Genomic DNA, 15,420 nt, shown 5'->3' on the forward strand with positions numbered 1-15,420 from the left:
TCGTTGCACCCAAACGAAATCACGGCGTATGAATGGCGGCTTTTAAACATTTTGTTCCAGCATCGCTGAAATGTTCAATAAAAGAAAGGACAGAATCCTCATTCATCCGTTCGACTGCTAATGAACGTATCTAGTGAACTACTTTTAAATTTGGGGCGGTGGAATCGAAACAAATCGTGTGAAAGAGAAAATGAGTTTGTTGCAGCCTAGAATGGCCTGGTTCGCCTTAAACGATTAAGTCCAATCGTCGGGGAAAGAATTCTCGCGTTGTATAGGGAGTCTCTCTTCCTTTTTTAACCAAAATGTAGCCACAATCATGACATTCGCTATCGATATAAAAATGATCGGGAACCTTTTCGGGGGTATTGGGGAACTGGTACGCGTCATGATCCAAATGTCCCAAAATGAACATCCGAAATTGGAGATGATTTGGGCCTCTCTCTATTCGTCCTTTTTGTACTGAAATTTTAAGCAGTGCAACTTCCGGCAAACTGTCTTATGTCGTGATGGTTTAGCTAGGATTCGCTAGTAACGAAAGGAACACAATCTTCTCCTATCCTTTACTATCTGTTTTGTATTGCTTTGTCCCCGAATCAATCGAACAAAATAGAACTTATAATCTTACCAAATATTCGCTTACTAAATGTGACACTCATCCTCACCTGTCGTGTGCGTTACGGCTTATTTTATACTTTTCCTACCTATTAGCAGTAATGACGAAAAAAAAAACAAACGAATTGCATTTTCTAAACACTAACTCCTTACACCTTACCCACTAAGCGAGATTGTATGTTTTGTTTTTTTTGTTTTGTTTTTGTGTGTAATGATCCTGACCGAATCATACAAGCACCACCGATCATAGTTTCTGCTCGGTAAGGAAATCAGAACAATGAGCACGCAGCGAACACTCACAGATGGATCAGAACTAAACTAGAACACTACCACTAACAAACGGGGTAAGAAAATAAAAACGATTTCATCTGAAAGGCCACACATGTGATGATATTTAACCTAAAACGGGATAGGGAAGTTTTTTCCCTTTAATAAGTGCAAAAAATAAATCGAATCGGGTTAGGGACCAAATTAATATCTCCCCTTACCGCGTTCAACAGGAAGCACTACGGCACAGCTAGCGTTCGCGCTAGATGTTTCTCTCATTGAATGAGCAAATCGAACAATTATCCTATCGCTATGTGTAACAAAAAGCACCGTACGTTTGTAAAGAAAAAAAAAAATACATCCCCCGGGGGAAACGATGGTGGTGACTACGCGTCACCATCGTCCGGGACTCTGAAATCTTGCATTACATTCTACTCCAATATGGATGAATGCGCAGTATCTACGCTTGTTTCTTGTTTTTGTTTGCGCAATTATGGTATGTGGCTTAGTACGCGACACAAACAGGAGCAGAGGCAAAAGCAAATTTTGGCACATAATAATAGATTATAATGGCGGGTGTGTGTGTGTGTGTGTGCTTCAACTACTCCATACTCCACACGGGGGTTTCTTCCTCTCTAGGTGGCACCATTGTTCTGCGCATGGAGCATCTAAAAAATAATTTAATAAATGAAATTAACATCTTTCCCCATGCCTTATGAAGACACAGTTCACCCTTACCATGTGCATCACCAGTATCTCCTTCGTCTTGAAGGATATCGGACAGAGCTTGCATTGGAACGGTTTGTCATTGTCGTGCTCAGCGTATATGTGCGCTTTCAGATTGTTCAGATGCACGAACGTTTTCGGACAATTGTCGCAGGTGTACATCTTCGGACCGACCGAGTTTGCTTCACTTTCCTCGATCTGCTGCAGCAGCTCCCGATGTACGGTCGGCGTAGTACCGGTGCCGTTCGTGAGCTGTGCGGCTTGTTGCTGCTGCTGCTCATCATCATCGATTAGGATGACCTCGTTCGGTTGTTGCTGTTGCAGCGGACTCGTTGCGATGGTGTGCGGTTTCTGTGCCTTTACCGTGCGATTGCTATGGCCATTGGTTCGCGTCCGTGTCCTTGGCGGTATCACGCTGGTACCCGTGCCCGGACGTTTTCCACGCACTGGCGGCTCTTTCGTCGGTTGATGTTCCTCCGAGTCCGAACTAAGCGTTGGACTGTCCGGCGATGAGTACGCATTGTTTGACGACAGTACATGCTCCATGTGCATCTCCTCACCCAATGACGTTTGTTTGATTATGGTTGGCGTAAGGTCCGCACCACTCGCCGGCCCACTACCCGCAAGGGCATCATCCGTGCGTGGGTGGTACCGCATCCGGTGCGCCTTAAAGTCAAGGTACGAACTAAACATTTCACCCTGGCAACGATCGCACCGATAAACCCCATTCACCGAATGCATCTCGATGACGTGATTTTCCAGCCGGGTCGGTAAGCTGTACGTCCGGTAACAGATGTCACATTCGTACCGTTGCGAGGAGTGTGCCTTCCGGAAGTGTTGCTGACATTTGCGCAGCTTCACGAACGTTTTCGAACACTTGCCGCAACGGTACAGGACTTTCGCGTGATTCTTCATGTGCCGGTCGTAGTTGTGCTCGTACTTGAAGCTGGTTTTGCAGTGCTTGCACACGAACGGACGGTCGTGCCGGCCACGTGATGCAGCCATTACAAGGTGTGTGTTGGCGGTGGCTATGGGTGCTACCGCCGGTACCTCCTCAACGTACTCTTCCGGCAGATGATCCTCGATCGTGGTGCATTCGATCTCGGTCTGGTCCGCGAAACCTTGCGGCACATAGTTGGCAGCTTCGGCCGCACCCGTCGGGATGGCGTACGTGTCTGTACCGACCGTGTAGTAAATTTCTTGTCCTTCGCCAACCGGCTCCTCCAGATCTGAGGGACTAACGATGTCTCGGCGCACTATCGCACCGGACGTGATGTACTCCGTCATTGTGCCATCTTCGGACACGTACTGTATCTTCGTACCGGTTATCGGTTGTTGAGAGGCATCGTACTCTTCCTGCCCATCACCAATAATGATCTCATTGCCTGCAGCATCCTCCACGTACGGAACCTGATCGTCCATCGTACCGTTGCGCCGTTGTTCGTCGATTACGGACGCTCGTTCAATTTGAATGAATTCTTCCTCCTTCTTCACTTTCGCTATGTGAATATCTTCGTCGTCCTTGCTATCCTGCTTGGTACAGTAGTCCTCCGCATCTGCCTCCGCCTTCAGCTCGTAGTACTTTAGCTTCAGAATTTCATTGTTGTCGATGCACTGCCGTCGAAAGAGCGAGAACTCATCCAGCTTGGTGAGACATTCGATGCACACACTGGTCGGAAAATCCAATGCGAATGTTATCTACAAACAAGGTGAAAAATTTTAAGTCGCTTCATAACATAACAATTCCTTTTCCATTCTTACCTCCACGGTGGTTAGCTCATATATCTTCTGCTGCAGAATCTCGTCCGGCGAGTCCTGCGCGTAGAATACAGGTTGCAGTTGACCGTGGCCCTCCGCTAGGCATAACCGGCACACATTCATGTTGAGACTGTAGATCATTCGCGTGTCGCGCTGCTGGTAGCAATCACGTTCATCCTCGCCCGGTTCACTTTCCCCGGTTCCGATCTCTCTGGCGCTGCCGTCACCACTGCAACCCTCACCGGCACGGTGCTCACTGTAGGGAACAAAAAGTGTTATGAAGTTGGTGGTAATGGATGTCAATCCGAATCCTAAAACGAGCGAAAGTACACACAACCACCCCTGTAAACCTGCAAACCGCTAATCGTCGTACCAAGCGATACAGTGTTGCCTTGCGAAGTAAAGAGTATTGCATCCCTCCACATCCCTAAGCAGCGGCAGTAGCACGGCTTACTACGATCCGGTTTTTGTGGCACGGAGATTGAGAGCGTGTACAAGATCAACCCAACACAGAAGCAAAGCCAATACACACCACCAATCGGTGTGCGCTTTTTTGTGGCGGGATGTTAGTCAATAATAATGAAAGGCAAAAACAGGCAGCGCCGAAAGAAAACCAGTTTGCTTCTCGCTTTCTTTCGCATCGTCGTCATCGTCCCTTTTGGTGGGCCCTTTCGCGAGATCTGTACGCGAAATCGCGAGCAGCAAACACATACCACGCAAGGCAGCAAATTGTATGCCCCACACACAGGCACATGCCCTACGACGACGACGACGCTGCACACTGATTGCCCTTTTTTGCATTTTGTGCAAGGAAGCAAAATGCAACGCAACAAACGTGCATGCGAGGAACGGCGGGAACAGAACATATGCGTGTGTATCTGTGTACTTCTATAGAAGTGGAGGGGCCCACGTTTTGTAGGACACATTCACGCTGACAGTGACTCGGTTTCTCTTTCTCGCCTTTACCGCGTGCGAGCGCTTCTCGTTCACGCGTTGGAATCCGCGAAAAAAGACCGCGAACGTTCGCTTCGTTTGTGTGCGGGCAGGGCACACGTTCGTGTTGTGTTTTCTTTTACGATATGCTCCTCGCTAATAGCACCATCATCCTCATCACCATGACCACATCAACTGAGCAGCAGCACTACTTTTTCAGCCTGCTCGTATGCATTCTCTCCCGACATCATTTCCTTTGGCTGCAATCGGAGAGGATGATGCGGTTGTGTTTCTTTGCAATGTTATTCGCTATCCTCTGTCCGTGCTTCTTCGGCTTCTTTGGAGTTTATGCATTCTCCTTTTATGCCATTGCAGTTTATTTTTTCACCGATTGTCCTTTCTCTTGCGTTACCCTATTACGCCAACGCATTACGACAATCAATATACATGGTCAAACATGTCCGATGTCGATCGATACATTTCTTGCCGGGGCACAATTTTAATCATCAATCGTCTCAACGCGTCTTGCGATTGTTTTAGCTGTTGTTACGAAAATCCTTGAACTCCTTGCGCTTTTCGCCACACATTTTACATACGCACGTTTACTTCATACTCACTTGCTAGTTTCCTCTTTTATATGCCGATTCTCAACACTCATCGTCGAAATCGGTAACGAACGAATGTGGCCACTAGCGATCCAGCTTCCTACTTCAGTGGCGAAGTCACACACAAAACACCCAGCCTATACTCGTTCTTCTTGTTTACCACAGTTTGGGCCCTGTTGCGCTAGCCCTTCTTCGACTATCATTATTTTTGTACACTGCTTCTTACTCTTCGTCGTGTTGTGTTTTGTGTTTTCTTCCGCAAGGGATTGCTTCTATCAGCGCGCGGTTACTGCAGCGATTGGAGCAGTAATTTGTAAACACTGAAAGAAAATGACCATTGAACGTAATCCCTCTTTATGTTGACGCTTTGTAATGTTAAATTGATTGAGTAATTGTGCACTGGTTAGTTCTGCTTTTTTTAATCTCGATTATTTCGTGCGTATTCCACTTTGTGTATCTGTTTGTGCCGTCAAACTGACAATTCACTTTGGTACGGAGAAACGTCGTTTATAATGCTGGATTGAGTGTTGTTTTGGTGAAAACGCTGTCCACAAATTTTGCTGCGTATTTTGTGTTGCTTTTTTGATAAAATTAACGGAAAACTGTGTTCTCGGTAAGTACTGATTGAATACACCTTTACTCATTAATAGACGACAGTGAAAATGTGATACTCTACGAGCTGTAAGATAAACTCGCTATCGATAAAGCAAATCAAGCTCATAATAATAAAAAATAAACTCCGGTGGGATGGTCATGTCGTTGGAATGACACCAAACAGCCCTTTTAGTTTTTTTTAGCTCGTCCACGTGGCAGGCGAGGCAAGCGCAAGTTGAAAACTATTGATGGAGTCGTTGCGTCCCCCAGAAAACCCGTGAGTTTTAATTGGCTGATGAAGGCACTCGATCTTGAGTGCCTGAGATGATTTCTGTAGTAGGCAAAGAGCGTGAAGCGGTTGTAACTTCGGATAAGTAAATAGGTAGTAACTAATAGTGCTTAAGCTTTTTTACTTAATTACTTAAGAGGGGTATGCACTCCACTCAGCGGTTTAAGGCTGCTATAGGGCTCCTCGTAACTGCTGACCATCAAGACTCATCCTTGGTAAATTATTTTCCCAATTTTTCTGGCGAATAGATCAACTCCACCGTTTGGTCATCCTTTAACCATCTGCTAGGTGCTAACCATTCCGGCATCTGCAGTTGTGATAACCGATGATTGATTTCCAATTCGGAAACTGTCCCGTGGCACAATTCGTTCTTGTAATATTCTATATTGAAGATATTGATATCACCTACTCGTTTACCTCTTTGAAGTGTTTGTTTAGTAATTCCTCAGAGTACTGTGCCCATCACGACACCAACTCTGCCTACTTGCAGATCAATTCCTAATCCTTATACAGCGTAGTCACGAAGTTGCTTTGTTGATCTGAGATTAGCTTGTAGAATTGTCTTCTGTTTGTTGCTTGTTGTTGCTCTCCCATAGTAGTTTCTTGGAGCGAATCACGAATCTCTTGAGGCGAATCATAAATCTCGTGCGATACACATGGTGTCTCCTAAGTGGGAATAAAACAAGGGTTACCGATGATATTTCATATCTCTCAAAGAAGATCCAACCACGATCTGGTAGTAAGCATTCCAAACTTTGCCCATGGATGGTTAACATCGCTGGTTTGAGTACACCAGGCAAGATACACGAAACAACATTTATTCCTTCTACTGGCTATAATAATCACAATTGCACATGTTCGGGCAAAACACATTGATCAACACAACACACCATCCAATAGGAGAGAAAACAATGGGTTGTAACGGTACGGTTGGAAACTAGAAACGAAACTTAAGGTAACATACTTCTTTGTGCCCCGTGGGCAGTCAAAAGATGGTTCCTGATTCCCGTTTAGGGTGGATCAAACCGTTATGTTACGCATGCCGGTTCGCCCGATGGCACGGGCTGTCGCATCATTCTGCCCCCGGCATCCGGGGAAGCTGTTGATCGGGCTGGCACCACCTGTTGCGCACTGCCTAGCGCTCGTGGATCCTCGTGTGGGCCCGCAGGTTCGACTGCTGGGTGAATGCTTTCGGGCAGCGGGTGCACCGGAAGGGTCGCTCGCCGGTGTGCGATCGTCTGTGCCGCTTCAGGTCCTCGTTCGAGCGGAACCGGTTCGCGCAGTACTCGCAGCTGAAGCTCCTGCCGGCATCGGTCGGGTGGGTGGGCAGATGCTGCTTCAAATCTTCCGCCTGTGCAAAGGTGGTGGTACACTTGTCACACTTAAAACGGTTCGCTCTGATGTGCAGTTTCCTGTGCACCTTCAGGTTACGATTGTATTTAAAGTTCTTACCGCATATATCACAGCTGTACGGCCGCTCGATCGGATCGTGCAGCTCCGGTGTCGCTCCCCGGCGTCCCAGTCCATCAGGCTCACCATCGCAATCCGCACCCGGGTCGTCTGGTTCGCCGTAGTCCGCGTGGCGGCCCTTTCCCGCCAGGACCTTTACCAGTGGAGGTACTTTGAAGTGTAGCTTCCGATGTTTGATCAGCGACGGATACTGCGAATAGCCTTTGAAGCACACATCGCATCGGTACCGTCGTCCTGCCGCCTTACCGCCAGTTCCGTTCGGTGGCTTCTTACGGTCGATATGTCCGAGCAGCATTTGCTGCAGTTCCAAAGGTGCTCTTAGTGCTATCTCGTACCGCAACAGATCGGATAGCGCTTCCGACAGTGTTGGTGTGTTGTTGGTCACGGCCACGGTAGCGGACGCCGCGGTGGACAGCGTGACAGCTGTACCAGCAGGACTCGGCGAGCCCGGAAGCGATTCGGATACCGGTGTCACCGGGGCAGAGGGAACACTAGTTCCGTCAGCCGCCACACCGACACACTTCGGTACGTGCATTTGGAGCACCTTCTGCGAACGAAACGTCCTCGCACATCGTTCACATTTGTAAATAACGTTTGGCTTGAGGTGTGTCTTCCGGTGGGACAGCAGGTTCGCCTTCTGGGCAAAGCCTTTCGAGCAGATGTCGCAGGTGTACGGCTTTTCACCGGTGTGCACCCGTACGTGCCGCTTCCAGTCTTCCTTGTTTTTGAAGCTTTTCGGACACATTTCGCACTTGAACATCTTCTCCACGATCCCATCGCTGTGGGACTGCAGGTGGGACAGCAGGTTGCCCTCTTTGGCGAACGATTTCGAACAGAGCGTGCAGCGGAACTTGTCCTTCAGACACTTGGCACTGTGCGCGGTCAGGTTGTCCAGCATGGTGAAGCTTTTGAGGCATAAATGGCATTTGTACGGTTTTACCTGCGCGGAGTAAATGAAAAAGAAGCGTATTCCAGGATTAGCAAACCAGCTAGCATTGTGTCTGAGTAATATTCCGATTCATTCGTGAGGAATCTTCAGTGAAGAGCCATTTAAATTGTGCTCTAATGCGACAACCCTATGCTAACATTTGACGGACTAAGTACTGTACGATTCTTCAAGGATTGATAAAGTTTTAAAAGCATTTATATATCTTCAAGAGTTCAAGGATACTTGCGATTCTTAGCTTGTGAGGTATTCATTCAATGCAAAGATTCATAAATCTGAATCAGATTCACTTAACGATCAAACCAATGAATACGTCTCACCATCTCTTTGGACACTACTTACTTTGGAGTGAGTTTTTCGGTGCGATCGCAAGTTCGACAGCTGGGAAAACCCACGGTTGCAGATCTCACACTTGTGTGGCCGCTCGCCGGTGTGGATGCGCATATGCAACCGCAGCTGCACATTGTACTTGAACGTTTTCGTGCAGATATCACACGCGTAGCTCTTCTCGTTCGTGTGCGTCTCGAGGTGATTCAACAGATTGCCCTTGTTGACGAACACTTTGGCGCATTTCGGACAGTTGTACGACTGTTTCCCGTTGCCGGTCACCGGGCCGCTAAAGTCGGTTCCACCGTGCAGCAAACCGTGGCCCGGTGCCGCATGATTGTCCACGTGCGTGTGCCTGTGCACCAGCAGATGGTGGCGTATTTTGAACGATTTCGAACACACCTCACACACATACTGTTTGGCATCGGTTTGGTTGGGCTCGGCGTAACCATCATCGGCCGGTAGGTCATCCTCTTCGCCACTCCGATAGTGATCGTCGTGCCTTTGCTTGAGCGGGGCCAGCTCGTCGGCCGTCATCCTTCCGCCACAGCTTGAACGATCAGGCGATGGTGAAGCATCGGACGCGTGTCCATATCGTCCATGATTTTCCTCAACATCCGGTGGCTCCCGTTTGCCACTCTGGTGACCACCGGCAGCGGCAGCAGCGGCAGCCGCAACAAGGGCACAGTTTAGCTCCATCGGTGTCACCGTAAGGCATTGGGCGAACTTGGCCGTTGTCGGAGCAGCCGGTGGCAAGGAAGGGGGAGGCGGCGTATCTTCCGGTTCCATTTTTATCCCGCCCGAGCAACCCCCACCGTTCGCATCGAACGCCGCCAGAGCGTTGCGCAAAAATTCATCGTTTGCTATGCAACGATCGCGAAATCGCACATACTCGTCCAGCTTGTTGGCGCACAGCTTACACACAAACATTGGCAAGTTACGTTCGTAGATTATCTGTGGAAGATGTATAGGGCTCTAAAGCGTGACATCGAGAAACTTTGAAGAGATGCGCACGGAATTACCTGTATTGAGGTGCAATCGTATATCTTCTTCGTGAGTAAAATGTTGGGGAATAAGTTGGAGTAGAACAGTGGTTCCATGTGGGCCTCATTTTTTAAACACAGCCGACAAATATCGTTATTACTGTTGCCGTACCGTTGGGTAAATCTGAAACGCACAAGAGGGTGAGATTTTAATCAGTCATGAATCGTTTTAGTAGAGTTATTCATTTGCATCGTAAGTGAGAAGAAATTCAAACCAGAAATCGACTCCCAAAATATACATGAATCTTCAGAGCAGTGGTGGATGAAGTTCCTTGGGATTTTTGACAACTGAAGACTGGGCGGGAGGAGGGGGGTTTGGTTGATACATAAAGTAGGTTGAGGATTTATGAATCTTGGATGATTGATGGATCCTTGAGGAATCTATAAAATATGAATTCAGAATCATTCCTTCGATTCAAAGATTCATTCAGATTAATGAATCTGAATCATATTCACCTAACATTGAATCAGATTTTCATTAAATCAAATCTTCAGTCAAAACTCATGTAAATAGTGAGTCAACTCTCGTGAAATCATGAAGATGAATCTCTGAAGATTGATTATTCCTCAAAAATCCATGAATCACTAAAGATTTATGATTCCTCAATGATTCATGAATTGCAAATAATACACAAGTAGGCTCGGAAGGATTTTTGGCCCCGTATGTGTTGAAAGGCAATGGAGGAGCCGCTAGAATGACGAGCTCTATGAGCTGTACGGCGAACTTACTGTCGTACAGCGGATTAGACTCGCCAGGCTATCTTCTGGTGAGCTGGTCACGTCATAAGAATGACACCGGACGACCCAGCCCGTAAAGTCCTTTTAGATCGTCACACATGGACAGAGGAGGCGTTGTGGGCCTAAATTGAGATGGAGTGATGGCGTTGAGGCGTCCCCGAGCAAGTCCGGGATATTGGATTGGCAGACGAAGGCACTCCACCGTGAGCAGTTTAGAGGAGTCCTGCAGCAGGCCAAGATAAGTCAAAGCCAAGACATAGTAGGCGTAGTTGTAGCAGCAGAAGTCCTGCAGTTTGCGCCATTTTCGAAAACTCTCGCACAGAAAATTACAGCAGCTCGCTTAGATGAAATAAAATTTGTGTCACTGAATTGCATTTAATGACAAAAGAGAAAGTTGGACGACAAAGAAAACAAAATAAAAACACTCACACCCAGAACAATGGCAACCATCTTTGATTTTTTCCCAACATTACATCCCTTGCCGAGGAAATCCTCCATCAAAAAAAAACATCCCTCATCCTTCCCGCTTAATGGGAGATTTTTTATTTGCACTTCACATCATTTTGAATGTCTCACGCAGCAGAAAAAAAAGTTGTGCTCTTGTGGAGCGGTGAAAGAGCGAAAAAAAAAACCAACAAGCGTGTTAAGGGACGAAAGCGTGTGGAAAACATGCATCGTGAACTTTTCCCGGCGACGATGACTTTGTGCGCGCGCGAGCGAAAGAAAGAGCACGAGAGCGAGGGAGAGAGCGTGAGCGTGAGAGAGTGAGGCAACAAGCAATTATCTCTGGAAAACGAGCACTTATTTATGTGTATGGTCTGTGCTGTGCTGTACACACTTACATCTTATTTTTATTGATCGATAAATCTTCTGCCATGTTTTTCCACCGATGGGGTTTTCCTTTGCAAGGCTTTTTTTTTTGTTGCACGCTGTGGTTGCTTTTACAGCCAGGGCTTTGGCTTCACATCCGGGGCTTTGTTACGGGCAAGCCTACGTACGATTGACGGTATTTGACTCAATTTCTTTCCATCTGCATCTGTCGGGCAGAAGATCCTTTCCACTTCCGGGTGTGCGCTTGTCGACGGGTGGTGCGATGGGGCAACTTACATGAGGCGTACATCATGTTTTACCTCGGCACTACATCGCAAAGCACAACCATTCACCTGCCTTTAAACTATTCTGCCACCGAATCCAATCCACACACTGCGAACTAAACTAACAACCGAACAAAAACAAAACAAACCCTCTGCAACGATTCACTGAATCAAGTAGGCTGACTTGCCCTCCTTGGATCACTTTCGGACGACAGTCTCGAGCGCGCTCTTTGGGCAGCAGCCACCACCGTTTGGCATGAATTTTTCTTTTCGTCTCCGAAGAAGGTGAAAGCCGAAGCTTTCGTCGAGCCGAGTTGTGTTTTTTTTTGTTTTCCCTGCTCTTTATTGCTCTCTCCGCATGGGTCGCTCTATCCTTGTCCCGGTTAAAGTTTTCCACGATGGAGGCGCCCGTCTACCAAATGCCCGAAGCACGTGTTTGGGGAGGCACTGTATGCACACACACACACACACACATACGTGTTGTTGGCGTTCGGTCTCGCTCTGACGGACGAAGGAACACATAGGAAAGCAAAATTTCTCCCCCAATTTTCCTGATTCACTGGGCTGGAAGGAGAGAGCAGAAGAATGCTCTCAGCGAATGTGTTTTAAACCATTTGTGTAGATGTGTTGTGCCATCCACTGATGCATTCTCTCTGTTCTGCTCTGTTTTTATTGGTTTAATGTTTTGTTTACAGTAATTTAGTTTCATCAAAAGAGCAGAGTTTAGCAATCAAAAGAGATCATTCAAATAAGTTCACCCCAAACAGCGGGTTGTTTCATTTTCATCCATTTTGTTAGAAATCTTTGCGGGCTTCGTTCTAATTATCTAATAAATTTAAAACGCATGTTTTAAAAGCAATTGCTAGAAGTTTAAGTTTAAGTTTAATCGTATTGACCGGCATACTCTCGGGTATCCCATGCATTTTGTATGGGGAGCATAATTTTTTTAGCCTGAAACTTGAATAACATCCGATGAATTGGAATTAACAATTTCAAAGTTTCGAAACACAAAATCGGACATTGCATTTCTTTCCAATCATTTTATTATTTTTTTTTTATTTAGGGTTTCGTTTATGAAAATCCGCAGGGGACGCAGCACGAGCGCATGAGGTGCAAGGGCAACGGAGGTCTCAAGGTTCAGGGATCACCGGCGACCCATTAACTGATGAACAAACGATCGGGCAGTAGCAACAGTAAAGACAGTCAGTCAGGGCAGGGCAGTCCATTACTAATGCCCGATAAGACATCCTTATCGGGCGGCCCATCCATCCATAAGACATCCTTATCCGGCTGCCCGATAAGACATCCTTATCCGGCTGCCCGATAAGACAGCCTTATCGGGCGGTCCGATAAGACATCCTTATCGGGCGGCCCATCCATCCATAAGACATCCTTATCCGGCTGCCCGATAAGACATCCTTATCGGGCGGTCCGATAAGACATCCTTATCGGGCTGCTCGATAAGACATCCTTGTCGTGCTGCCCGATAAGACATCCTTATCAGGCTGCCCGATAAGATATCCTTATCGGGCGGTCCGATAAGACATCCTTATCGAGCGGCCCATCCATCCATAAGACATCCTTATCCGGCTGCCCGATAAGACATCCTTATCGGGCGGTCCGATAAGACATCCTTATCGGGCTGCTCGATAAGACATCCTTGTCGTGCTGCCCGATAAGACATCCTTATCCGGCTGCCCGATAAGACATCCTTATCCGGCTGCCCGATAAGACATCCTTATCGGGCGGTCCGATAAGACATCCTTATCGGGCGGCCCATCCATCCATAAGACATCCTTATCCGGCTGCCCGATAAGACATCCTTATCCGGCTGCCCGATAACACATCCTTATCGGGCTGCTCGATAAGACATCCTTGTCGTGCTGCCCGATAAGACATCCTTATCAGGCTGCCCGATAAGATATCCTTATCCGGCTGCCCGATAAGACATCCTTATCCGGCTGCCCGATAAGACATCCTTATCCGGCTGCCCGATAAGACATCCTTATCGGGCGGTCCGATAAGACATCCTTATCCGGCTGCCCGATAAGACATCCTTATCCGGCTGCCCGATAAGACATCCTTATCCGGCTGCCCGATAAGACATCCTTATCGGGCGGTCCGATAAGACATCCTTATCCGGCTGCCCGATAAGACATCCTTATCCGGCTGCCCGATAAGACATCCTTATCCGGCTGCCCGATAAGACATCCTTATCGGGCGGTCCGATAAGACATCCTTATCCGGCTGCCCGATAAGACATCCTTATCCGGCTGCCCGATAAGACATCCTTATCGGGCTGCCCGATAAGACATCCTTATCGGGCTGCCCGATAAGACATCCTTATCCGGCTGCCCGATAAGACATCCTTATCCGGCTGCCCGATAAGACATCCTTATCGGGCGGTCCGATAAGACATCCTTATTGGGCTGCCCGATAACATGCTTATCGGGCTGTAATAACATAATAGACATAAGACATGCAATCGGATTGCTATCGGGCTGCTTTCGGACTGTTCTTATCGGACTACTATCGAGCAGTTCCTAACGGGCCATCGGGTTGCTCTTATCGGACTGCAATCAGGTTGCTCTTATCGGACTGCTATCGGGTTGCTATCGAGCTCCTCTCATTGGACTGCTCTTATCTGACTGATTTTTTTTTACTCTTATCGGACTGCTATCGACCTACTTCTATTGAACTGCTAGCAGGCTGTTTTTATCCGGCAACTCTTTTCGAACTGTCGTTAGGTCAAACAGCCATCATATCCTTCAGCCACTCTTGACTCCCTTTTCGTGGTATGATACTTCGCTCCTTTTTGTTGAACAAGACCTGCTAGTGCTCAGGAAAGTTCTCTTCGACCCTAAGTAAGACCTACTCTATCAAAATGCCCAACAAAGTCATGAGTCACCATGATTCCGGCGCAATGTTTGGTGGTTCACTTCAACATTTCCTTCTCTAGAACAGCACCTGCGGCGAAATAAACCTGACCGTGTGCGAGTTCCATGCACGATCGGTGGTAAAATGTATCTGATCAGTGAACACGACGATCGGATGCTTCTTCTTGCATTCGTTCAACAAAATTTTCGCCCGTTCAGACCGTAGTGCTTTGTTCCGGTTCGTTATCTAGTGACATTTTATTCGTGCCATGGACTTTGAATTTAACTCAATTTTGACCAATTGCTTCAGTGAAGTTTTGAATAAGTGAAAATTTCGCTTCTATTTAGCCATACTGAAATTATTTTGTCCTTCGACAAGTTCTTGTTTCTTGATTTTTCGCTTACGACAACCCGTCTTCCTAATGCCTAGCAAGTGTACTCTTTGTTTAGCGTGGCGTACCTTGTTCCTAAAAAAGTTTTCAACGAATAATTCCTCCACGGGCGTAACAGTATTGCTACCGATGTCGGCAAACAATTTCAATATGTGCTTTCGTGCACCAAAAGCGACTTTCCTACCCTGCCTTCCACTGCCAGTCCAACTGCATAGTGGCATAAACGATCGGTGGAAAATCATATCCATCGCCTCATGCATCCGATTCCCTGGGTCTTCGGTATGGATTTGCATTCGAAACCAAGTTTTAATAAATGAATAGTATTTTGCATCCATCCCAAGCCTGGTGTCGAACTCCGTAAACTTGTCTTCGTTGGTTATTTTTTCGAAATCGAAACAGGGCGCTGGATTGCTGCTCGGCATTTCCTGACTTTGCTGATTTCCCGATGTTTCATCGAGCAATGGAACAGCATTCTTTACTTGGTCCATCGTTGCCAAGGAAATGCCCAACTTTCTCTCGACTCGTTCCAAGCGTTCCGCATTGCTAGCCACCGCCCTATGAATGCGATCGATTTTGTTGTGCAATGATGCGGTTTGCTTCGATAGTGATTTGAACATATTCATTAATTCTATAGCCGTAGATTCGTTCATAGCGACATTCGTTTCGTTCATAGTTTCGACGATGTTGTATTCTTCCTCATCATCCGAAAGAACTAAAAAAAAATCTTTTAAGTACTTTGATGTTGTAGAA

General features: G+C 47.1%; 2 protein-coding genes across 2 annotated transcripts; both read right to left on the minus strand.

Moving 5' to 3' along the window:
• Window positions 1-1,514: 1,514 nt before the first annotated feature.
• Window positions 1,515-4,954, minus strand: LOC128709973 (zinc finger protein 132-like). Its single transcript, XM_053805012.1, has 4 exons — window positions 4,914-4,954; window positions 3,367-3,619; window positions 1,618-3,303; window positions 1,515-1,547 (listed from the first exon to the last, which is right to left on the minus strand). Exons 1-4 carry the CDS (start codon window positions 4,952-4,954, stop codon window positions 1,515-1,517), a joined length of 2,013 nt encoding a protein of 670 aa, XP_053660987.1.
• A 1,858-nt stretch (window positions 4,955-6,812) lies between these two features.
• On the minus strand, window positions 6,813-11,185 carry LOC128709972 (zinc finger protein 43-like). Its single transcript, XM_053805011.1, has 5 exons — window positions 11,151-11,185; window positions 9,550-9,694; window positions 8,543-9,481; window positions 7,237-8,194; window positions 6,813-7,135 (listed from the first exon to the last, which is right to left on the minus strand). The coding sequence occupies exons 1-5, from the start codon at window positions 11,183-11,185 to the stop codon at window positions 6,813-6,815; spliced, it is 2,400 nt and encodes a 799-aa protein (XP_053660986.1).
• Window positions 11,186-15,420: the final 4,235 nt, after the last annotated feature.

The sequence above is a fragment of the Anopheles marshallii genome, chromosome 2 (assembly GCF_943734725.1).
Source record: "Anopheles marshallii chromosome 2, idAnoMarsDA_429_01, whole genome shotgun sequence".
Taxonomy (NCBI): domain Eukaryota; kingdom Metazoa; phylum Arthropoda; class Insecta; order Diptera; family Culicidae; genus Anopheles; species Anopheles marshallii.

Bases quoted from the DNA above. Each gene is read 5' to 3' on its own strand.
- LOC128709973 (XM_053805012.1), bottom strand. From the start codon at position 4,954: ATGAGTGTTGAGAATCGGCATATAAAAGAGGAAACTAGCAA. The intron at 3,620-4,913 runs GTGAGTATGAAG...TGTTCCCTACAG, and splicing joins ATAAAAGAGGAAACTAGCAA to TGAGCACCGTGCCGGTGAGG. The intron at 3,304-3,366 runs GTAAGAATGGAA...CCTTGTTTGTAG, and splicing joins ATGAGCTAACCACCGTGGAG to ATAACATTCGCATTGGATTT.
- LOC128709972 (XM_053805011.1), bottom strand. From the start codon at position 11,185: ATGGCAGAAGATTTATCGATCAATAAAAATAAGAT. The intron at 9,482-9,549 runs GTAATTCCGTGC...CATCTTCCACAG, and splicing joins ACGATTGCACCTCAATACAG to ATAATCTACGAACGTAACTT. The intron at 8,195-8,542 runs GTAAGTAGTGTC...TACTCCGCGCAG, and splicing joins ACCGAAAAACTCACTCCAAA to GTAAAACCGTACAAATGCCA.